At 50.0% G+C, this 24,260-nt stretch overlaps 1 protein-coding gene across 1 annotated transcript in view; it reads left to right on the plus strand.

Moving 5' to 3' along the window:
• The window catches only part of HIVEP3 (human immunodeficiency virus type I enhancer binding protein 3), a 223,320-nt gene that overhangs the window by 165,330 nt on the left and 33,730 nt on the right, over positions 1–24,260 (plus strand). The window contains exon 6 of the mRNA XM_017830515.1: positions 3,217–3,362. Coding sequence (XP_017686004.1) covers positions 3,217–3,362 — 146 coding nt within the window. The remainder of the gene's footprint in view (positions 1–3,216; positions 3,363–24,260) is intronic.

A 24,260-nucleotide genomic window follows, 5' to 3' on the forward strand; every position in this document is an offset into this window, starting at 1 on the left:
GGTCCATTCCATGTCTGTAACTGTCCACCTGCTTTCCCAGCTCTCCGAGGGTATTTGAGACCTGGTTTTAGAGTTTAGAGGAGCAAGGCAAACAGCTCACAGGGGCAGAGCTCCCAATGGCAGTGGCCATGTGGGCAAAGGAGTCTTTAAGACACTTCTGTGAGCTGCCTAATATTCTTTATCTCGTTTTAAGGCCAGATTTACCCCTCTGGGTTAATGCTGAACCACACAGATCCCTTTAATCCACATCATGTTCATGTAGATTAGCCAACAGAATTGCTCTAAAGATTTGGCAATTTGATATTCATCTCAAGTCAATTTATATTGATGGATTATTCATTTTATTTCTGTATCATGAAATGAACTCTGAATATTAAATTTATCATAATCGCTGCTGCAGCTGCTGCTTATAAATATGTCTTAAAATACACAGTAGAGTTGCTTTGATTCAATAAATCTTTATTTCTATTCAGCATTTCCATCATCCTTCTGCAGAAATCCAAAAGGCAGATTTCTGGGGCCACAGGGGCAGATAATTACCTGAGCAGTGCAATAACCACACCAAGGCTTGATATTTATGCACTATTTCTCAAAGGATTTGATCTGACTGGTGTTGTACCACCCTTGATTTCATTCTCCAGTAGAAGTGCCTGTGCTTCTCCGAGCTCTGCTCTTTGACATGGTGCTAAAGTGCCCACCAAGGGTGTGTTCAGAGACAGGAGACCCTCAGACCCTGAAATGAAAGGTTAAATTCCAGACAGGAAGGTTCAGTCCTTCGTCATCAAAATACACATTTCATGCATGCATTTGCTCCAAGGGCTCATAAACCTCTTAAAAAACCCCCTCTAATCTGACTGGTGGTGCAAGTCAAGGTTTTCATGGGACAATTTGCAAAAGGGAGAATTTGTCCTGCCAAATTCACCTGGAGAACGGTGGAGCCTAAATCCAGCCTGGAGCGTGGTTTGCAGGAAGTGTGGTAATTTCAGGGAAGAGAACTTGAATTCATGCCAAGCAGAGGAAGAATTTCTGATCAGTGGGAGTGAAATCCTGAGTTTAGTATTTAAAATACATCTGGCTGGCACAGATTAGGAAGTGGCGTGGTGGGTGATTAACAGGACGTGTGTGGCAGCAGCATCAATCCGAGGCTGAAAGTTCACTTAGCTCTGCTCCAGCTATTTCCCTTCAATATTTACTTCTTTGTGTAACTCTAAGTTGTCAGTAACACAGCAGAAGATGTCAAAAGGCTCTGATATTTTGTACCATTATGCATGCAGAAGCTCCCAGCAAGCACTAGTCCTGGATGTGCTGTCTACATACTTGACTTGGGTTTTAAATTCCCAGTGGGATTTGCTGAGCAGATAATTCTGGAGGGACTGTGGGCACCAGCTGCATGTAGGGATGGATAAATACACTGTACTGGGCTTGCACACTTTGTAAATTCAATGAGATTGTAAAAGGGGATAGTAGTGACTGTATGATTTTGGCTCTCTGGTGCCTTTCATCTGTCTGTGTTCTGTGCTTTCAAAAGTTGCAATAAATAAACCTCGTGCTACATCTAGAAAGTCAATTGTTTTGTATTCCTCAGTAAAATTCCCGCCCTGGGAAGGTTGTCACTGGCAATGTTCTGGCATTGCTCATCTCAGGAGGTTTATTTGGAAGGTGCTCTGCCGCTGATTCCCCCCCAGATGTCTCCATGCCCAGGGACAGCAGCTGGAGACCATTCCAGCTGTTCAGTTGGTAAATGATTCCTGGCTCTGCTCTGTCCTCACTGCCCTTCCTCCAGCAATTGCTGGGCACATCTGGGGAGCTGGGACAGGACAGGGACCATCCCAGGAGGCATCTAGGGAGGGTGTGTGGGTGTGACCTGTGGATCTGAACCAGCTGGTCCCAAGGGCAAAGAGCCTCAAGTGGAGCTCCTGCAATTGCTGGGCAGGTTTGAAGTGTTTGACCTCAGGGTTGCAAAGCTGCTGTTTTAGTGAGCCCACCCCTCCTCCTGCTGAACATCCCCTGGTAGTTCCAGCAGCCTGCTGGAATTTTGGATGTCTCCATTTGAGCTGTTCACTCTGTGGCTTCCCCTGTAACCACGGGAGACAAAGAGGCTCCTCTTGGGTGATTCATCCCCCTTAAGATGACGGCTCAGGTGGGGCAGGTGAGTCACCCTTGAGAGCTGCCACTCTTGCCAAGGGTGACCAGCTCTGCTTTAGACTTTCAGGCCAAAATCCCTCTAAAAACTCTGGTAAAAACTCTTTATGTATTATATATAAAGTGAGGATATGGGTAATTCAATTGAACACAAAAAATGGTCTAAAAAGTGACCTGGGGTGAAAGGCAACCTGCTTTCCTCCCTCAGAGCTCTGGAGACCCCTGTTATTTGTCCTGTTGGGCTTCAGAAGGGCAGGATTCCCAACATTTCATGCTCTCCTTGCTTTGTACAAAGCTAAAGAGGCAGCTCTAATGTTTAGGTCCACCTACTACAACAAAGAACATTCAACATGTAAGTGAGTTGTCAGTGCACGACTTAAACCTTGGCCTAAACAAGGCTTAGACACAAAAACCCCCTAAACAAGGTGGCAACTTGAAGAGTGAAAGAGCAGATTTTACCCTGGGAACATGTGGGGAGGTGGAGGATTATTTTCTCCCGTGGGTTTTGTGGCTTTCTCTGTGCTGTGCCCTTGGCAACGGGGTTTCGGTGAGAGGAAATCACCCGAGAGCTCCGACTGTCGAGTGATTTATGTCAAGCCCAGATGGCTGAAGTCCAGCTTTGTGTGAGTGTGTGTGTATGTGGGGGGAAACCCAGGGGTTGAGGTTAAGTGTCTGAATTCTGCAGATGCCTTCTCTCCAGACCTTTGCAGATGTAGATGTTGGAGAGAGGATTATCCAAGGACAGAGCAGTGGATTTGGGAACAGAGGTCCATGGCTCCACCACACTGAGTCACCCCAGCCAAGACACTTCTCTTTATCCCTCAGTTTTCCAGTTGGATAATATGGAGCCACCATATGCAGGGAGTGATTTAAAAACCCATAGCAGGTCACAGTAAATAGAACCCGACCAAAATCCAGAGGCATATCTGCTTGTTAGGAATGTGTCCCAATTCCTGCCCTTGGCTGTCAGGAGCAGCACCTGCAGGAGTTGCTGGCTCTTGCTGAGGCTGTTTGGTCTGTCTTAGAGTGATTTTGTATGTAATCATTGATTGTTTTGCTCTTTTGGGGAGATAGGTTCATTTGCCTTCGCTCCTTTCTAATGAAGGTCGAAAAGATATAACTAGAGCTGAGAAGGAAGAGGAGAAAAGAGGAAAAGCAGAAGAAGAGGCTCTTGTGACCAAACGAGGGGAGCCAGTCAGGATCAAGATCTTTGAAGGAGGGTAAGTGTCCCATTTATTTCTCTCTGAGTGTCACAGCTGTGTGGGAGTTATTGGTTACAGTGATGGCAGTGCAGGTGCCTCGTGGAGGTGAGCAGAAGGCCAGAGGTAGTTGGATTGCAGCCACTGTAAAAGCTTGACCCTCCAGATCCACAGGTACTCCAGACTGCACTAATTCCCTGGTTTTGAGCTGTCTCTAAGTTAGCAATCACCTCCATCTCTTTTCTGAGTGGGTGTTTGAGTGAAGATGGGTGAAGAGCACAAATTCATCTTGTAGCTGTCTCTGATGTGACAGAGGTGTTCTCTGTATCCTAATCTTTCCAGAGCCTTCTGAAAATGATGTTGCTAATGATTATTCCCATTATAAGGAGGATCTGGGGAGATCTTTGCTGATGCCTGGGTTTTGGGTGGGGAACAAAAGAAGGGTTATATTCATGTGATTTTCATCCCACCCAACCAAAATAGCTCAAACCAGAATGGATGCAAGGGCTTAATTTGATGTATCTCTTAAATCTCAGCTCCAGGTAATTCAGAGTCTGCCTCAGGAATTCAGCTCTGGTCTAATGCTACCGTTTATCTTTAAAAAATGCAAAAATCAGGTAATAAGTAGTGTGTTTGTGGGATGCAATTACGGTTCATCCTTCCTGTGTGTTGCAAAGGGGGGCCAAAGAGACGTGAGCAATCTCCAGCAGGATTTATCAGCTCTGCTCTTGCCGTTGGGTGGTCTTGGTTTCTGTGTGTTAGAAAAAGGTTTTAATTAGTCAGTGGTTGTGGTTTGCTGCTGTTACCGGTTGACATTTGCTTTTCTTTTAAAATATTTCATTAGCAGATGATCAAACTGAGAAACCAAAAGGGAAAAACGTTGCTTTGGGAAAGGAAACCCGAGTGTTTGTCCAGGAGAACTCACCTCTCCCCCAGATGTAGGGCCTGTGTATCTAAACCCAGCTGGGGTTTAGATCCCTCACGGTGAGGGGTGAATGCAAAGAGCCAAAGCAGTGCCAGCCTGTCACGGCTGTGACCTGAAGTGATTTAGGGAGGGGGCCAGGGAACGGCAGGAAAGCAGTGGAATGAGAAATTGGATGTGCTCAATATGGTGCCATCACCCTCCTGGGGCAGCTGGGACTTGTGGGATGAACTGAGATGGGGTTTATTGCCTTAAACCCAGGGGAAGCCTCTGTTTCCCTTGACTGGGTTGTCCTGGAGCTGTGGCTGTTCAGGGGGACTCTCGGATTCCTTCCTGGATGTGATTAAAGCAGTTCAGCATTACTGTGACTGAAACACCCCCTGCCCCTCACAGAGACTGTCTGGGGAGGGCTGGGGGTGCTCAGTGCTGTCCCTGACTGTCCCCCCAGACCAGCTGCATCCCCACACCCCTGTGCTCCCACGTCTGCATCCCCCAGCACAGCCCAGGGGATGCAAAGCCACGTTTTCTGAATGGCAGACATGAAATAAAGCAGCTTTTCCAATGTGCTTCCTGCACAGCAGCACCGGGAACTCTGTGAACACCCTGAACGTGTGCTGGGTTTGACTGGAGAGTTCCTGGAGCTGGGATGGGACACAGGATGTAGTGGCTGCTGAATGCCAAGCACAGGCACTGATGGAGCCCCCCAGGTCACAGAGATTCATTTCATGTGTGAATTCTGTAGATACTCCCTGCTGAGGGGCAGGAGGGACGGGCTGCTCTCTCAGGGTGTGTACCTGGTGCTCTGGGCCTTGTTCCCACAGGGTTTCTCCTGTGGAATTGTTCAGCCTCAGCAGGTGTGTCTGCAGGGATCACGGGATCCCAGACTGTGCTGAGCTGGGAGGGACCCCCAAGGATCATCCTGTCCAACCCTGAGCCCTGCACAGGCCCAGCCCCAAGAGTCCCCCCCTGTGCCCCAGAGGATCAGCCAAACCCTCCTGCAGCTCTGGCAGCCTTGGGGCTGTGCCCACTGCCCTGGGGAGCCTGGGCAGTGCCCAACCAGCCTCTGGGGGAAGAACCTTTGGCTGAGATCCAACCTGAGCCTGCCCTGACACAGCTCCAGCCGTTCCCTGGGTGCTGTCCCTGCTCCCCCAGAGCAGAGCTCAGTCCCTGCCCCTCCTCTGCCCCTGCCCAGGAATTGGAACTGCACTGAGGTCTCCCCTCAGTCTCCTCTGCTCCAGCTGAACACACCAAGGGACTCTTTTCTTGCAGTGAAGGAACAATCCTGCAGAGGAATCCACAGGGTGCCTAATGCTTCGTGCAAGCTCCCAAATGGATCAACCCCCTTTTCTGGCCATCTCTTGAAAATGTTTTACAAGAAATGCACCATTCTCAAGATCTTATTTCACTGCCTTATTTTTTTCCCCATAAAAATTTCCTCCTTGACTCATTTTCCCCCTTGTTTATTGGTTTCACATGCTCTGCTGCTGGCTGGACCCATCCTTCCAGTGGGATGCAGTTGGTTTCAAAGCTTTTGAAGCCACCCCATGCTTTGTTGCCTCAACCAAGGAGGGAGATTATGAAGAAATCCAAGTGTTCCCATAAAAGGTGAACTTGCTGCAGCTCTTTCAGCTCCTTCTTCCCCTCAGTTTTTATTTCTTCAGAGCTCTTGCCTTTCTCTCTGCCATTTTCAACACTTGCTTTTCCCTCTGTACAGTCTTGTGGCTTCCCCAGTCCCACCACTGCCTTTCCCCCTTTGCAACGTTCCTTACAGCACTTCCAGGACCAGCTCTGCTGCTTCCCCTGCTGCTGTCCAGTCTTCCAGCTGGAATTGTATTTCCTGGCTTTCAGGGGAGACCAGAAAAGCCATATTTCATCCTGTCACCATCCCCACTGCCCATTTTTAAGGAATGAACCGATGAACCTGCCAGAGGCTCTTGGAGCACTGGGGGCAGCTTGGCTTCCCTTCTCTCATCTGAAGATGTCTCCTCCCTGGATGTGGAAGTGGATGGTTCCTTTGCCTGTTTTCCCACCGGGAAGTGTTTTGGACACAGCAGCTTGCAGGTTCCTTGAGCCTTGACCCAAGTTCATGCTTGGGTTTGGGACAGGGCTCAGTAAAGCCAGGCTTGGGCTGTGCTGGGCTCAGTTTCTTTCCTCCCCCCTCTTTCCATGGAGGAAGTTGTTCAGTCCCTGTGGGGCCATCTCAGCATGTGGAGTTTGGCCAATGGGGCTGTCAGGAGGACCTGGGTGGTGGAGAAGTTCAGCTCCCCTTGAGTTACCAGCCAGTTCAGAACCTGCCTCCCTTGGCCTCCTGAGATGAAGAGAAAACCCTTTGTAGTGTCTCTGGTTTCTTGGGGACCTCAGAAGGGACATGTGTGGTTCTGCCTTGACTTCTCCACACTCACTGGAGTTGGGATCCACTGAGTTTTCTGCTGGACTCCTTTTTAAAGAACAAATTCCTCTTAGAGAGCAAAGTCTGGACATCACTCCTCACATAATTTCAGGAGTGGCTTTTTACTTGCAGTCATGACATTTTGTGAGAGAGAGTGTGTCTCCACTGCAAGCAGCATGACCTCTGTCCCATGGGCACAGCCCAGCACTTGACTGAGGGAGATTGGAGTCATGTAACACCCTCCAGACAGGCTGGACACTGCACAGGCTCCTCAGGTTGTGTTTGGGAGAACCATAAGCAGCCAGGTCAATGTGTGTGCTCCTGAAGGAGCCAATCAAAACAGCCACTGGCCTTGTCCTGAGGGATATTGTGGTGGTTTTGAGCAGTGAAAATGATCTTTGAAGGTCAAGCTGGGCAGCTCTGCTTCAGGAGAAGTGCTGGGATTCCTTGGTGCCTCAGTGTCACCTTCTCCAACTCCCTCTGGTGCTCTGGAGACACCAGGTCCCTTCTGAAATCTGACAGCATGAAACCAGAGATTGGTATCGACCTGAGCTGCCAGTCAGGGCTGGGATGGTGTCGTGGTCCTGCCAGGGGGATGGGGCCTGTTTGCTGTGCACTGCCATTACCACAGGGAAATCTGAGAGCTCTAGGGTGGGCTCAGTCAATAGATGTTCTGTTATTTCATAGCCAAAGTCCCTGTGCTGTCATGGGGCCCAGCAGTTGGGTTGTTGCTCTGGTTGATTACAACCAGTAGGGAAAGCAGGACCAAGATGTGGAGGGTTAAAGACCTCTAACCTGAACTGACACCCCCAAACCAGTGAAACTGTGTCAAAAGCAAAGCTCTCTTCAGAAAACTGTTCCCTTTTTTCTTAACCTACTTTAGGGAAAAACACTTATGGCTGTAACCTTATGATTGCAGACAAGAGTATCCTTAAAAACACCTCCCCTTCACACCATGCCATGTGTACAAATCCAAACAGAGCAAGGGGAATTTTTAACTTCAGGAGAGATGTTTGTAGTGCTGTTGTGACCCAGAGGCTGCTGCAGTTGTTGGTTTGGTCTGACTCTTGGAGGAATCCAATCCTTTCCCTCTTTGTCCTCACCAACGAAGAGTTGTAGGTTCCCCAGCCATGGGATCTTCTGACCTGGGATTTCAGGACAAAGCCCCTTCTGCCCAGTGCCATTCCAGTGCCTGGGGGGTGCAGGAGCTTTGACCATGGCATTCCCTGGGGAGCCCCAGGGCTGGAGGTGGATGCTGCCACATGGCTTTTCCCTTTGTCTCCCTCCCTGTGGGGTTTTAGGCAGGACAGAGCCTCTCAGCCTGTCCAGCAAGAAGTTTTTCCCTGCTCCAAGGGAAATGGAGAAGCCTTGGGGCTGTTTTATGGGATTTGAGCATGACTGGTAATTAGGGGATGTGAAAGCCTCCCTCCCCCAGCTCCTCTCCCAGCTCCCACCCCGAGGACTCCCTGGGATCTGTGGTTGGATCTCTGGGGTGATCTCACTCCATGTCTATGACCAGAGCAGCTCCCACTGACCAAGCTCGTGGAAAATCCCTGGCACAGCCCTGGAAAGGTCTTATTACCCCAGAGAAACCTCTCTGTTAAACAAGCAGAAGTTTCTCAGTGTAACTGCAAACCCCTGTGCTGGAGCTGCTCTCTGAGGGGATTTCCTTTGCTGCTCAGGGAGTTCTGAGAATTCTCCATGTTTATTTTGACAGGAGTCAGTTATTCCAAAGTTAATCCCAAAGACACTGATTTGAGCACACACGGTGCCCGGGAGGGAGGAATCTGAGCAAAGCTCTGTCTGCAGCACATCCAGCTGCACCAGGGACAGCAAGGGGCTGCTGCTCCTTCATTTAACACAGAATCCCAGAATATCCTGAGTTGAAAGAGACCCACAAGGATCATTGAGTCCAACTCCTGGACAGGACAAGCCCAAAATTTACCTGCAAACCTGTTTGAGACCTGGCAGTGAAGTCCCTTCACAGCCCAGGGCAGTGCCTTCAGCGGGAGCACATCCCTGTGGAGCAGGGCTGGGGTTAAACAGGAATCACAGAATCCCAGACTGGTTTGGGTTGGAAGGGGCATTAAATCCCATCTCGTTCACCCCATGGCACAGGCAGGGACACCTCCCACTAGCCCAGGTTTCTCCAACCTGGCCTTGGACACTTCCAGGGATCCAGGGGCAGCCACAGCTTCTCTGGGCAACCTGGGCCAGGGCCTCCCCACCCTCCCAGACAACAATTCCTTCCCAATATCCCATCTATCCCTGCCCTCTGGCAGTGGGAAGCCATTCCCCGTGTCCTGTCCCTCCATCCCTTGTCCCCAGTCCCTCTCCAGCTCTCCTGGAGCCCCTTTAGGCCCTGCCAGGGGCTCTCAGCTCTCCCTGGAGCCTTCTCTTCTCCAGGGGAACCCCCCCAGCCTGTCACATTTGACTCCACTCCTGGATATAAGCAAAGAATTCCTGTAATTTGCATTTTGCAGTGAAAGGGGTTTTCCTGGGACTGTTTGCTTTGCATGGCAGGGAGAAATTGGAGAAACTGGTGTCCAAACTTCCCCCTTGGGGCTGGTGGTGCCTGACTGACCACTTTGTGTTAACTTGAACATTTTTAGGGGTTGTGTTGCTGAATTTTCCCTGCCTTTGGAAGTGCTGAACAGACATTGCTGGGCTCCAGTTGAGCAGCCCTGGGGCTGCACAGCCCTTCTGAAAATCACAGGATCATGGAATCACAGGATGGTTTCATTGGAAGGGACCTTAAAGACCATCTCACTCCAACCCTCCACCATGGGCAGGGCTGCCTCCCATTAGATCACCCACTAAATCCAGTCCTGCAGGTGCCAATTTGCTCTCTGAAACATGATTTTAAAGTCTCAAGCGTCAGCTTATGTTTATCCTACTTTTTAAATAGCAAAGTGGGTGGGTTTTATAGGTGGAACCTTTTGTTTGTTTTATAGATAGGACTTTACAAGCAATGGAGAGCAGGAGAGCTTTGAGTCCCCATTTCCCAGGCAGATCCAAACAAGATCAACCAGCTTGGGAAAAGGGAAGAGCATCCCCTGAATTTGGTAATGCTCATGTGGAAAAAGATGTGTTTTAGCAGATGCTGCAGCTCTGCAGGAATCCCCAGCAGAGCAGCCAGTCCCCATTTCCCTCTGAGACGTTGGGGTGGATTTTCCAGGAGGTTTGGGTGTAGCCCTGGAGGGTTGGGATCCTCCTGCTCATCAGGATCCTCCTTTGCACAGTTCCGTGTTTGATTTCTCATGTCCATTAAAAGAACACAAGGTCTCTCTCAGAGACAGACATTTACACACCTCTTTCTTTTCATAGCACAAGAAAAACGCTTAAAAAGCTTTAAAAGCTCATCCAAAGGAGACAAGACAGAGGGTGGCAATTTAAGGAAGGACAGATTTGTAAATTTTACCAGTGCTGACAAGATAAAAGGAGGAATTGTTTGAAGAGGCAGGTTTGCAGTGAGAAAAGCTGCTTGAAAAATGCATTTTGGAATAACAGGAGAGAAGAATGGCAACTAGAGAAAAATATTTTCAATTCGAAAAGAATATAGGCTTTTTGCTGTGAAAAGCAGTGTATTCGTACCTTGAAATGTGCTTAAAAGCCAAGAGGAAGAAAAAGCTTCAATTCAACTTGAAGCAAATGTTTTTTCCTCCCCATAGGGTCTTCACGAAAATTTGGATTTTTCTTGTTAATTTGTCATTTAATTTGAAAAAAAAAATGTTTTTCCCTGGTATCTCAGGGAGTAGCAAAACGGAAAAATCAATTCTTTCCAGTGGTTTGTTCAGGAAATGTTTTCTTGGCTTAGGAGCTGCAAGGAGAGAACAGGAAACAAGAGCTTGGGAGAGGAGGAAAGTGAGAAGTTTGTGGGCAGAGTCAGTGCAGGGAGCAACAAAGCAAAGTGTAACTTGCTGGACTCCAACTTTGCACACTTCAGCGGGTTCAAATCACTGCTGGGATGTGTTACTGTGGGATCACAGAGGGGTTTGGGCTGGAAGGGAATGGAAAGATCTCCTTCTACCCCCTGCCATGGGCAGGGACACCTTCCAGCAGCCCAGGATGCTCCAGCCTGGCCCTGAACAAGGTTAGATAAGGGCTGGTGTGTCTGGGAATGTTGACCTGAAGGGTTCCCTTCAGAGGGAAGCTGTGGGGTGGCTCTGTCCCAGCTCCAGTTCCCAGACCTGCCCCTCACAGCTGGTGCTCCTTCCAGGAGCTCTTGTCTGAGTGATCTTGGATAATGTAGAAATAACATCAGGTTATTCCCTTTAAACCAGGTCACTGTTTCTGCTGGGAGCAGCTCCTGGTTGTACAACCACAACTGAAGCTCCGTGCAAGATCCCAAATGTTGGAATCATGGAATCACAGCCTGGTTTGGGTTGGAAGGGACCTTAAAGATCATCTCATTCCACCCCCTGCCATGGGCAGGGAATGTTGTCCCTTTGGGCTTGAAGCATTGATATTTTCCTTGCCTTTGTGACCATATGTGCAGCCTGGGAGTTGTTCTGAGCATCCCTGCAGGGTCTGTGCAGTGCAGCTCAGCACCAGGCACATTCCACCTGCCTCCTTCGGCTTCCCCTTATGGGTGGGGGTGAAAAATCCCATTAAATCCTGCACGTTTGAGTCAGTGAGCACTGCCCCACTCCCAGCTCTCCTCTCTCATCCCCTCCCCAGGATGAAAACACCCTTGCAAGGCGAGGCCCCCTGTGCTCCTCGTGCTTTGGGTGCAGGGATGGGTGGCCAGGCTTGGCTCTGAAAGGCAGGATGTCCCCATGTGCCCAGGCTCAGAGCTTTCCTTCCCCACCAGCTGTGCTTGTGCTGAGCAGTTCCTGAACAGGCTGTTCCTTGGCCCCCTGAGCAGATCCTGGAGACAGCAAGTGCTGCTTGGACTTGGGGATGGTGGGTTTGTGACTCACCAGGACTCTTGGATAAGTCATTCTCCAGTCAACACTTTGATTTCCTTGTTTCTGAGGGGACACACACACTCAGCTCCTCCCGAGCTTGATTATTTTATGCCTTTAAAATGTCTTAATATTCCTCAGTGGGAATTGTTGGCGTTTCCTGTGTTGTCTCGTTGCTTCACTTGACAAATTGGGTTCATTCTGCAACTTATTTCTGCTTTCCCAGGAAACCTGACAAACTCAGAAGGATTTAGTCCAGGCTGTTGCCTGGTTTTCTTTGGTATTTTTCCTCAATTATTCCTGCCAGTGCATCCAGGCCTCCCTGCCATGTCCTGCTGGCAGAGCTCCTGAGCTTGGTGCTAATTTCCCACAGCCAATTATTAAAAAACGTTATCTCCAGTTTCCTGCCTGACCCTGTGTGGGATGATCAGCTTTCTGCAGGGATTTCCTTCCTCCCATGCACAGAACCATCCCAGGGGCTTTTCCTGGGGGACATGGTTAGGGTGGAGCAGAGGCTGAATGGGATTCACTTCTCCACATTGTCCATGTCCCTGCTGAGTGGGATTCACTTCTCCACATTATCCACATCCCTACTCCCTCCAGTAACTCTGCTTTGACCTCTGTTTCCTGCTTATTTGAGCTCTTTCAGACTGGATGAAAAGTATTACATTTTGTACCACTTTAGCTATTCTTCTTTTTCTGTACTGATAAATATCAGGTGTGAAGAGATGTGGAAGGAAAAGGATGAAGCCCATATTTGGTCCCTGGGGGGAGGATGATGCTTTTCCTGAGCCCAGCATTCCCAGTGGTTTTCCCAGCCCCTTCTTCCCCTCACCATGACTTTCATCTTCTCTGTGTGACACAAAGACAAGAATTCCCGTTTGGTTTCAGCTCAAATCAAGACTTAACAAATGGAATCAAGGAAGAAAATGCCTTTGCTGCCTCGCCCAGCTGCCTGGGGTACCTGGCCAGGACTCACCTGCCTTTCTGTGTCTTATTTGGGGAATGAAGGGTGTTCCAGCTGCCAGGCTGGTCACCTCCCATTGGAGCACTCAGTGAATTTAAAATCTACTGATCACTGCATTTTTTTTCAAGCAATTCCTTTGCTTTTAACATCTTGTAAATCCAAGGATCAGTCCAGATAAAGAAAAGCAGCTCCTGCTCTGAGCTGGGCACACAAGTGGGTTCCTGGGGTAGGACAGAGCAGGGTTTTCCTTTCTTCTTCAGTGGAAAGATGAATTCAGGTCACTGTGAGCAAAGAGGCAGAAAGGGAGCCCTGCCTTGCTTGGGGAACCTCTTCCCTGCCAGAAACTCGTGGCCCTGGAGAGCACCCAAGTCATCCCTTTGCAGGAATGGGAGCACAGTCAGGGATGGCAGCAGTGGGGGTTCCATCTCCAGACCTCCTGTCTCTCCTTGGGGCTGGTCCCACCATCCCTCAGGTCTGATGTGCTGCCTCTTTCCTGGCCCCCTGTGTGGCTCCATCTCATTCCTGGGACTGGGGTTTGCTCAGGAAACTCCCTGTGCAAAACTCTGGGGTGTTTCTCCATAGTGAGGCCAAATTTATGGGGTCTGAGAGGAGGAGAAGGTGACCCTGGGGGAGGTGACCCTGCCACCCCAGGTGAGGAGAGGCTGAGGGTGTAACTTCTGTGCTGACAAGCTTTTTATACCAGAGAGTTATAAACCAAAATGGACTGAGAACATTTGGGCCAGAAGTGGCAGTGAGTGCTAAAGGTGCAGGGCTGGGGGCAGAGCAGAGCTGGGCATGAGAGAGGGGACAAAACAGGACATTTAAGAGCAGACACAGGGACAGACAGGAGCATTTCACAGTGCCCTGATCACACAGGGAGGGGGAAGCCAGTGGAAAGGAAGAGATTTGATCAGACAGACAATTTTGGCAGCTGAAGAGGGGTGGAGGGAGGTGGCAATTGGTTGGAAGGTAAGAGGTGGCAATTAGCCAAGCAGGAGAGGGGCAGGCTGGAAGATCTGAGCTCTCACAACAAAGAGGGAGGGTGTGAGATGAGACAGGAATGGTACAAGTTGCTCCAGCAGAGAAGTGAAGAGCCTGAGGGTCAGAGCTGATGCAGGAGAGGGAAATGTCCCACTTCCAGGAACCAGGGACCAGCTTCATGGCACTCCTGGGGTTTGCCTTTCCAGGGGTGTCTCTGCCCTCAGTGTCCTCAGAGTAAACAATATTATTCCAATTTATTAAAAGGCATTTGGACACTTTCCCTTGGCAGGGGTTGGAAATTGGTAATGTAGAAGGATTTGTGTGGAATTCTGCAGTAGGTCCGTGGTCACCTGGGCTGTCCTTCCTCATCCCAGATTCCCAGGAATGACACAATGTCTTATTCTGAGGCTCTGGGTGACGTGGGCCAAATGTCTGGAATAATAAGCTCTCCTTGTTAACAGATTATTCATGGCCTATTCACGTGGCAAACATCCAGAGTATGGGGTTTGCACTTCATTGATTCAGCGACACGATCCCGGCAATTAATTCATTGGAAAATTGGAGAAGGCAAACATTTTTATCAGATTTACTCAGGATTAGCCAGTTCTCAACATCTGCAGATGCAGGCAGCCTGTCCTATAGAGAACTGTAATTTATAGGAGGCCTCTAACAGATTCCAAGTGCTGTGCAATCAATTAGAAACCTGAGGTTCAAACAGACAGCCCCAGACCTGTCTGCCTCTTCCTCAATCCTTGCTCCACAGGCAAATGGCAGGAAGAGGACTCTGGCAATATAATACTTTCTGGGCCTTCCTTTTCTGTCACTTCCTAATGATGAAAACACTGCTTTGAGGAGACAGGTCTCATCTCAAGGCAGATGTTAATTTGATTCCTGTTTGGTGTTTTTTGGTTTGGTGGTTTGGTTTTTTTTTTTTCATGTTCCCAAATGTTGGTTTTCAATTCTCTTTAGTATCAACCACCAGAGAATCCCAGTGATGACAGATGGGATGCGAAATTCTTGGGAACATTATGAAAGATGGAAATGATAAAGCTCTGCGAGTTAAGTGACTAAATCATGTTTTCAAAAAAGGACATGAATTTAGGAGTGTACATCCTGTGAAATCCATTCCACTGCCTGGGTGCTCACCCAGGGGGGGAACCACGTCCCTGGGACTGGGAACAAAGCAATTCCCAGTCCCAGTTTGGATTATAAATTTTACTTCTGGGAAAGCTTTACTTTTTTGGCGTGTTTGGAAGTGAGCACACGAGTCACACTGACAGAGAGGCTGCTGGGAAGGACTGAGTAAAGCGAGTTACAAACCTGAGCAGTGGGACTGTGAGCACCAGATCCTACATTTGAGAGAGATTTTCCAGTTCTTCCCAGTTTGTTGCTGAAGGAGAGCGGGTTGTGCTCCGTCCTGACATAGCCCAGGATGTAACTGGATCTCTGCTGGTTGGGAATGTCATCCTTCCCAAGCCAGGGAGGAGCACTGCTGGGGAGGGAAGGTGAGGTCATTCCTCCCTGTGGGACACTGGGGAGAGGCTGGAGAGGCTGTGGGACGTGGCAGGAACAGATGGGAAGAAAACCAGTGGGACCAGAGAGAGTTGGGCCGAGGCTGCTGCTGCTCGGAAACCCAGGGAGCTGCTGGAGGCAAAGATCCAACTGCAAGGACGTGGTGGGCAGGGCTCCATAGAAACTTGATTTTTTTAATATCCCATCTTCCCAAGTTGCTTTTCAGTGTTCAAAGGCCACTCTTCCTTTTCAGTTGTAGTCATTGTTGGAGGAGTTGCTCACCAGGGATGTGTTGCAGGCAGATTCATCTCCAGCCTGTGGCCAATCTCAGCCCTGTGACCTCTGGCTCCCGGAGTGCTCCAAGGCAGCTGCCAGCCCAGCTCATTTTCTCCAGGCTGGAGGAGTCAGGAAAAGCTGGGATTACTCACTGCAAGTGTTTAAAGCCATTTCCTTGTCCTGGAGGACCTGCTGCTGCTCAGGCAGTTACACAGAATCAGCTGCATGGTTTCTTTAGTGAAAGAAACCATGTGAGAAATTCAGGAGTATGTGTTGAAAAATATTAACTCAGCCCAACTGTAACTGCAGGTTTCTTGGTCTGCAGAACCTCAGACAGAGGAGAATGTGCCCTAATAAGATATTTTTTCTGGTCATCTTTGGTGCTCTTACTGATGTGGAGATAAGACTGAAGAATTACAAGATTTTTAAGGTGGAAGAGGGGGAGATGACGGGGTCTTGCCAAACTCTTCTGGTGGTGCTCACCTGGTTTCTTGGAAATTCCTGTGTTTCTGAGTGTTTGTGTGCTCTTGTCTCTAAACTTTATTCCCAACTTGGCCTGTTTGACATAAGGGAATAATCACATGTAGCCAAGTTTTTATAAACCTTTGTTTGTTGAGTGCTTTGGCTTCTTGCAGACCCCAGACATGGCTGGTTTGTGGAGCTCTGGGCTGGGTTTGCAGACCCCAGACAGGGGTTTGTGGAGTTCTGGGCTGGGTTTGTGGAGCTCTGGGCTGGGTTTGTGGGCTCTGGGCTGGGTTTGTGGAGCTCTGGGCTGGGTTTGGGGAGCTCTGGGCTGGGTTTGTGGAGCTCTAGGCTGGGTTTGTGGAGCTCTGGGCTGGGTTTGCAGCACAGTAGCGGCGCTTTCAAAGAGCAAATATTTCTCCCAGATGTTTCAGCTCAGCACTAAACCCATGGTTTTCAACGTTTGTGAATGTCTTGCCATTCTTATTTAAACAAACTGTTTGATGGCAGAATTATGGGTCTTTTAAGGTTGCAAGAATCTGAGCACTTGCACTGCTCTTCTGGCTGGTTCAAGCCCAAAGAGTCTTTCCAAGAGTGGAGTCATCAGCAAAACTTTGCTCTGAGGGGTGTCAGCAAACTGGTTTGGGTAAAATAAGAAAGTTCTCAGATGGGAGCTGAGCAAAGACCTTCAAAAATCCAGAATCCATCCCCTCTGCTTGGCAGGAGAGCTGCTGTGGGCTGAGAGACCTGGAGGCTCTCAGGGAACTGGAGTTGGTCACTGGGGAGGTCCCTGCTCAGGTGTCATGGGGTGAAGTGCTGCTGGAGAAATGCAGCAGAGAAAAGGGAGCCCTGGGGACTTTAGGCTGAAGGTTGAGCAGGTTTTTCACCAGAGTTCAGTAGAGCCAAGTAATGTGTATTTTGGTGTGTGGTTATTCAGGCTGGCCAGTGAAGGGAGGATGTTGTTTTGTGCAGGGCTCTGTTACTGCCTTGGCTTGTGGATGTTTTCCTTCTTTCCTAAAATGTTGAGAACCACAGTGAGGTGTGTGAGAATGCAGGGTCACAGCGCAAATAAAGGATAATTAGTCCATTGACCCAGGCTGGGAATAGCTTTGAGTTGTAGAGCTGTCACATGCTGGTGTTGCTGCAAAGTATCCTTAAGAATGAGAATTTATTATGAATTCAGCTCTTCCTGGGATGATCTAAATTTGTTGAGCTCAAAGCTGAGCCCATCCTCAGAGCACCTTCTGAGGTGCTGAGCAATGGGCACAGCTCGTTGCACTCATTAGGAACTGAGGGTGTTTGTGCCTGTGCAAATCACCCCTCTGGGGGGTGTCACTGTGTGAGTTTTATGAGGTTTATAAGAGCCCTCACAGTATCCAAGAAAGAAAACTGTGACCCTCCTGCATGGCTGCACCCTTAACACTGCTGGTAAATTCAGAAAGTGCTAAGACACTGTAAAGGGCACTTGGAGGTGGCACAGCCTATGAAAACAGGAGAGCTCTGGGAGCCAGAGATACCCTGGGAGCTGCTGTGAATGTTGGCAACCTCCAGCTTGGCTTTCCCAGCACAGGAGTCACGGGAATTCCTGACCCTGCTTTGCTGTGCTGTGCTTGCAGCACAGCTCCCCAGGCACAAAACACACTTGGGTCTCTGCTGAAGCTCTGGGAGGTTTTATTTCTTTCAGTGAGGAGCATCAGGCTAAAATAGCTGCTAACTCTGCCCCCCTCCTTCAGAAGAGGCCTTCGTGGTCTCCCACTCCTGCCGGGAACGCTGGGGAGCAGAGGACGTGTCAGCAGGAACAGCAGCCAGTTATTGCTGCACACGCAGTCCCTGTGGCCTTCCTGCCTTCCCCTCAGAGGGGTGAGTCACGTCAGCAGAGCCTCCAGCAGCCCAGGTCACCTCTGGAGCAGCGGGTTCGTGACCTGGGCCCGGGATCGGGCGGCTCCGGGTTCCTGCTCGGATGGTCCCACCGAGGGAACGCCCGGCTGGATGGAGATCCCCCGAGCCTGGTGGTGTTGGCAGCCTCCTGCCACTCCGTGTTTACCTGAGATGAGTGGGTCGGAGGAGGAGCCACCTTGGATCCTTGCAAGGTTTAGTGTTGCCTCAACTCCAGGGGCAGCACGTCCTCCAGCAGAGCCTCAGCTGAGGCAAAGCCACACATGGCATGTGGAGACTTGATGTGTGTGTCCCTCCCTGGCTTGGGAGAAGTGCTGCAATTGTAGGATAACCAAAGATGGCTGGTTTTGTAACCTTCTGGAGATAAAAATGGATATATTTGAGTTTCAGCAAAATTGAGCAGGATATACTGGTACCTTTGACATATGCAAAGTATACTCAGAAAGTGTTCTGGGCAGGCAGTTAGGGGATGGTTCAGTCTTCTTTCTCTGAAGTGTTAGTGCAAAAAGGGCTTTCCTGAAATCCCTGGAGAATGGTCTTTACTCCCCTGGGTACAAAATCATAGAATCATTCAGGTTGGAAAAGCCCTCTGAAATCATCCAGTCCAACCATTCAACCATCACTTCCACCACTCCTCTGACTGATTCAGTCCCCTCACAAGACCCAAGAGCACTTCCAAGCCTGGGGTTACCTGTGAAAGCATTGGTCAGCAAGCCAAGGCCACCATTAATCCATGTCCCCAAGTGCCACATCAACATGGTTTTTAAATCCCCCCAGCAGTGGGCACTCCACCACTGCCCTGGGCAGCTGTGCCAGGGCAGGACAACTCTCTCCATGAAGAAATTGTTCCTAATATCCAATCTGGACCTTCCTTGGCACAAATTGAGGCCATTTCCCTTTCTCCTGTTTCTTGTTACTCTGAGTAGGTTTGGTCTTCTGTGCAAACCATGTGCTTTTGAACTTGTCTCCACTGCCAGTGGCAGCTCATCTTAAAAGAGCACCCAGAGATCTCTCCCACGTTCCTTGGGGCTTATTGTGGCTCCCAGCACTCCATCCTGCCCCAGAAAAGGAAGCTGATGGGAGCAGCCAGGCTGCTGGGCAGAGACAGTGATCCATTGGAGTTCAGCTGTGATCTCCAGCCCCTTCCTTGTGAGCCATGAGAAAACTGTCACAGTGGGACAGCTTCCAGCCAGTCCTGCTTTGGGATGAACATATGGAATTGCAGAATATACTGAGCTGGGAGGGACCCCCAAGGATCGTGGAGTCCAACCCTCAGCCCTGCACAGGCCCAGCCCCAAGAGTCACCCCCTGTGCCCCAGAGGATCAGCCAAACCCTCCTGGAGCTCTGGCAGCCTTGGGGCTGTGCCCACTGCCCTGGGGAGCCTGGGCAGTGCCCAACCAGCCTCTGGGGGAAGAACCTTTGCCTGAGATCCAACCTGAGCCTGCCCTGACACAGCTCCAGCCGTTCCCTGGGTGCTGTCCCTGCTCCCCCAGAGCAGAGCTCAGTCCCTGCCCCTCCTCTGCCCCTGCCCAGGCAGTTGGAAGTGCACTGAGGTCTCCCCTCAGTCTCCTCTGCTCCAGCTGAACACACCGAGTGCCCTCAGTGTCCTCCCACGCCTTCAAATCCATGCCCTTCCCCATCTCTTTGCCCTCCTTTGGACACTCTCCAATGGCTCAATCCCTTCCCTCCATTGTGTCCCCCCTGGCTGCCAGGGCACTGCTGACTCAGGGACAACTGGCACCCACCAGGACCCCCAGGGCCCTTCCCAGCCCTGCTTTCCAGCCTCTCACTCCCAGTCCATCTGGGCTTGCCCCATCCCAGGGGCAGAATCCGGCGCTTCCCCGGTTGAACTTCCCGTAGTTGGGGACTGCCCAGGGCTCTGATTCGTCACAGTCTCTCTGCACTGACCCAGAGACTCCGAGTGAAAGCCCTTCAGCGTCATCAGCAGCCCTTGGGGCTCTCAGGGGACTTTCCTCTATATACATTTTTCATCCTGTTTAAACCCTCTCCCCTCCTCCCAGCCCTGGCCCTTCCGCCCTTTGCACACACAAACATTGGCACGTTTTCCTCTCGGCGAGATTTCCGTGGGAAACTTTCCAAGGAGGGATTATTTCACAGTCCTTTTCAACCCCCAGGGGAAGTGGTTGGACCCGTGGCATTTTCCACCCCTGACTTGGGAGCTGGTCTCCCCCTCCCACCAGCTCCACATTCCTTGGAGAGAATTCCATGCTCCCGGTGTGTCCCTGTGAGGGGCTGCATCCCTGACTGACTCATTTCCCATCCACTTTGCTGCTTGTGGCTCTGATCTGACCCACAAGTGGGGCATAATATCTGGGAACAGAGGGACCAGAGTGATCCCATGGCCCGTGCAGGAATGTTGTGCTGCATCCTTGGAAAGTGGGGGCTCCCCGACCTGGATCAGCCACGTGTGCTGAGCGAGGGGCCTGTGAGAAGCAACGTGCTCCTGAGGCTCAGGAAAACACTGGTGTGGCACAGATCTCTTATCTGGAGTTGGAAAACTATCTGTAGAAATGGTTTCTAAAATAGCAGGACCTCAGTGAGACTTTCCACGGCTGGAGAATACGGAGGGAATTCTGAAAGGGATTGCTTGGGTCATAGCCAGATGCTGCTTAAGCTACAGAAGAGCAACTTAAATAAAGTTGCTCAATAAATAATATTTCTTCCTCTTTCTTCTTCTTCTTCTTCCTCTTCTCCTTTCTTCTTCTTTTCTTCTTCTTCCTCTTCTCCTTTCTTCTTCTTTTCTTCTTCTTCCTCTTCTTCTCCTCCATCTCCTTCTTCTTCTTCTCCCCCATCTCCTTCTTCCTCTTCTTCTTCTTCTTCTCCTCCTTCTCCTTCTTTTTCTCCTTCTCTTTATTCCTCTTCCTTCTCCTTCTTCTTTTTCTTCCTCTTCTTCTTCTTCTTTTTCTTCCTCTTCTTCTTATCATCACGATCACCATCATTATTATTGTTTTTATTATTATTATCATTATGCCCTGAAACTTCTGCACAGCAATTCTCTGATGCCCCAGCTAAAAGCAACTGCCCTAAGAGAGAGCTGAGGTGGTTTTTTTAAGTCCAGTTGCAGAGAAATGCCTGGGAAAACAGCATTATGGGTTTTCCAGAGTTTTTCTCCTCAATAATTGAGGTATCAAATGTTCTTCAGTTCCGAGTTCAGCGATGGGGGGTTTGAGCTGTAGGTCCTGTGAGCAGGGTTTGGCTCTGCTCAGCTCCTCACACATCATCAGGGGAAGGAGGGCTCTGGCCATGGAGCTGCCCTGTCTCCTGCAGTGGCTTTGCACGTGTGGTTGGAGCTGCCTCAGTCACTGTGTTGATGATGTGTAAGGGAGAGCAGGATCCAGCTCCCTCTCCCTGGGCCCTCTTGGCTTTTGCAGCAACAAAAGAGGGAAATCACGAGTTACTTCAGTTGCTAAAGGTAGAAATTGTGACTCTGAAGCTGCCTCTGGGAGGAGCAGGGAGGTGGGAAGGGACACTTCCGGAGACTCCCCTCACCCTGCTCTGGGTGGCTCTGGAAAACCATGGGATGGCTGAAACTTCACTGGAGATCCAGGATGGTGGAGGATGGTCCTTAGGGATGTGTGGGCTTGTAAGATGTGGGAATAGTCAGCAAGCTCCTCCCAGGTGCCTGGGCTGGGGCAGTGAGTTGCCCAGATGGGAGGAAGTCAATCACTTGGTCACCAATTCCTTTATCAGGTGTGAACCCATCTGGGCCACCTGAGGCAATGACTCCCTGACCCTGCCTGCAGCCCATGTCCAGCCCTGCTCTGGCTGCAGGGCAGGTGGGATTGGGACCCAGTTTGGGCTGTAGGAGCTCTAAAAGATCATCATGGTGTTCCCAGATTCAGGACTGATGACCTAATGCCTCCTGCCAGGTGTTTCACAACCAGGTCCTTCCTTGTTGTTATTAGAAATAAGTAGGGCTTAAAAAGTTCTCATCCCACCAGTCCAGGTGAGTGCCTGAGGGTCCTCCAGCTCCCCTGGAATCTCTCACCTGCCTAACAATGAAATATGGTAGGACAAAACTTCCTCCTGCAGCTCCTGGTGTTCTTGCTGTCTGAGTGGGGACTGATGGTATCTCAGGTCTCCCTGGGATTAGTCCTCATTTCCTGGCTTGGCTTTGGCAGGAGACAGGAAGCAAAGGAAATGAGAGATAATTGAATCAGTTTTTACAAATTGGTTTGTCTCAGATCCAGTGTGAAGGATGGGGAAAGGCCTGGGATGAGGGTGAGGCTCGAAGCATTTCTGTGTCTACCAAAGCAACACACAGAATTTCATTAATAATTACAACCCCCAGGTCCTGTAGAGCAGAATGAAGGTTGATGGTCTGCTGGAAGGTGATAATCCAAGCCCAATCCATGAGATCCTCTGGGATGTTGAGATGTTATAATAACCTAAGTGGCTTTGGGAGTTTTGTCCGTGGTATTGATATCTGGAGATCAGAAATCCATCAGTGCCCAGTGCTGAGAGACAAACCACTGAAGAAAGACCAGCAAGTGATACTTTGTGAGGATTTTTGTTGCTGTTGGTTCTCAGCCTGTCCTCACTGTGCTGTTGTACAGTTTTGTTACCTCAGGGCAGAAGAGGGACCAGCAGCTGGACTTGTTTTGTTCATGACATTTCAGTGTAGCCAGAGGCTGTTTGGCTTCCCTGCTCTGGAAATAAATCCAGTCTGTTATTATCATTTCTTGTAATTAGGTATTAAGAGCTTTCACTGGGGAGTTGGAGCTCACTTGGGGAGGTGTCAGACTTGGTGGAACAGGTCTATTCCCTCCTCTCCCAGCAGCTGGCAGAGCCAAGGTGTGGAACTCAGCAGAGGCAACAAACCCCCAGGATCCTGGTGGCAGGGACAAGGATGTGCTCCAGCACCTCCAGCTCAGCTGCAGGTCACACCAGGAAAACACACATCACAAGGAACCAAGAAGGACTTGGCTGCAGCTGCCAGTCCCACCCAGAGACCCTTCTGAAGGGTAGAGACTCCAAAGGAGACCATTCCTCCTGCAGAATCATCCTGTGCTTCCCACCAGCTCCCAAGCTCCACATGGGATTGGCAGGAGGGCTGTCTGGGCTGTCTCGTGAAGACTTTGGAAAATCAAGTGTTTGCCTTGAAGGAGTTGCTCCGTAACGTGCAGGATGTCAAGCTGACATCCAAAATTCTTTGAAATCAAGGCTCTTCCTGTTATTTCAAGGCTGGCACTTGGGGGTTGGGTTATTGCTGATGGCAGGAGGTTTGGGGTGCTCAGGTGTTGTTGTTCCAGCAGTTTAGGGCTGGTTATTCATGGGGCTGGGGAACAAGGGAAAGGAATTTAATGCTCCCTGCAGGGCTGGAGCTGCTGGAAGCCTTGGTAGGGTCAGGAGAGACCATTCTCTCTTTCCTGGAGAGAATTGTTTGGGTCTCTGTTGCTAAGGGACAACAGGATGGGAATAAACACCCCCTTCCCAAGCCCCTGGACCCCTCCCCTGTGAGCTGAGCTCTGCAGCCCCTTCACACCCCCAGGGAGAGCCACGGTGCTCCCCAGGGAGAGCTTCCCCAGCGTGTGATGGAGGGGGAGGAACTCGAGAGGAAGTTTTCTTTTCTCTCATTCCTCCTGCTGTTCTAACAGATTCCTCCTGTGATGCTCCCAAAAATCTCTCACTGATGGAGCAGTGGGAATGAAGATGTAGGAGGTCCCTGCAAGACTTTGCCAAAGCCTTTCAAGAGGATGAGCTGAAGCCTCATGGGATGAGGAGAAACCAGATGTGACAAAGCAAACATCCCCCAGGGATGGGCTCAGCCTGAGCCAGTTTTGTGGCTCATTTGTGGGGAAGAATCAGTCCTCCCTGTTCCATCTGTGCATGTCTTAATAACAACATTGTTGAACTTGGCTGATACCAAAGGGAAGCTGGAAGTGACCAGGAATCCCTGGATGACATTGAAACCTCCCCTGAGAGAAGGAGGAGCAGCCCCACAGGAGCTTTTGGAACGAGTCAGAGGCATCAGAAAACACCTTTTCTTCATCTTGTGAAATACTTTATGAATTTTACATAAATAATGGCTGAAAATTCCTTTCTGGCACTTGGAGGACTCGGGGGATTTAAGTAGATCCTGAGCATGGAGTAAGGAAAGACAAGGATCCTGTAAGACAGGACAGCCAGTGCCACCAGCACCAGGGCTGGTAGCAGGGGACAGGAACACCTGGCCAGTGGAAGGGTCTTCAAGTCCCTGATTGTATTAAAATACCAGGTTCTGTAGCTCTGACTGCAGTTCATCTCTCAGCCACTCTGATGAATGACAAAATAATAAAATGCATTTATCAATGTTAAAAATATTACAAATTTGGCAATGCCACATCTCTTAGAATCACAGGATCATGGAATGGTTTGGGTTGGAAGGACCTTAAACTCATCCAATCCTACCCCCTGCCATGGGCAGGGACACCTCCCACTAGCCCAGGTTGCTCCAGCCTGGCCTTGGACACTTCCAGGGATCCAGGGGCAGCCACAGCTTCTCTGGGCAACCTGTGCCAGGGCCTCCCCACCCTCCCAGGGAAGGATTTCTTCCCACTATCCCATCTAGCCCTGCCCTCTGGCAGTTCACAGCCACTAAAGGCA

Source organism: Lepidothrix coronata, unplaced genomic scaffold (assembly GCF_001604755.1).
Source record: "Lepidothrix coronata isolate B3197 unplaced genomic scaffold, Lepidothrix_coronata-1.0 Scaffold180, whole genome shotgun sequence".
NCBI classification, from domain to species: domain Eukaryota; kingdom Metazoa; phylum Chordata; class Aves; order Passeriformes; family Pipridae; genus Lepidothrix; species Lepidothrix coronata.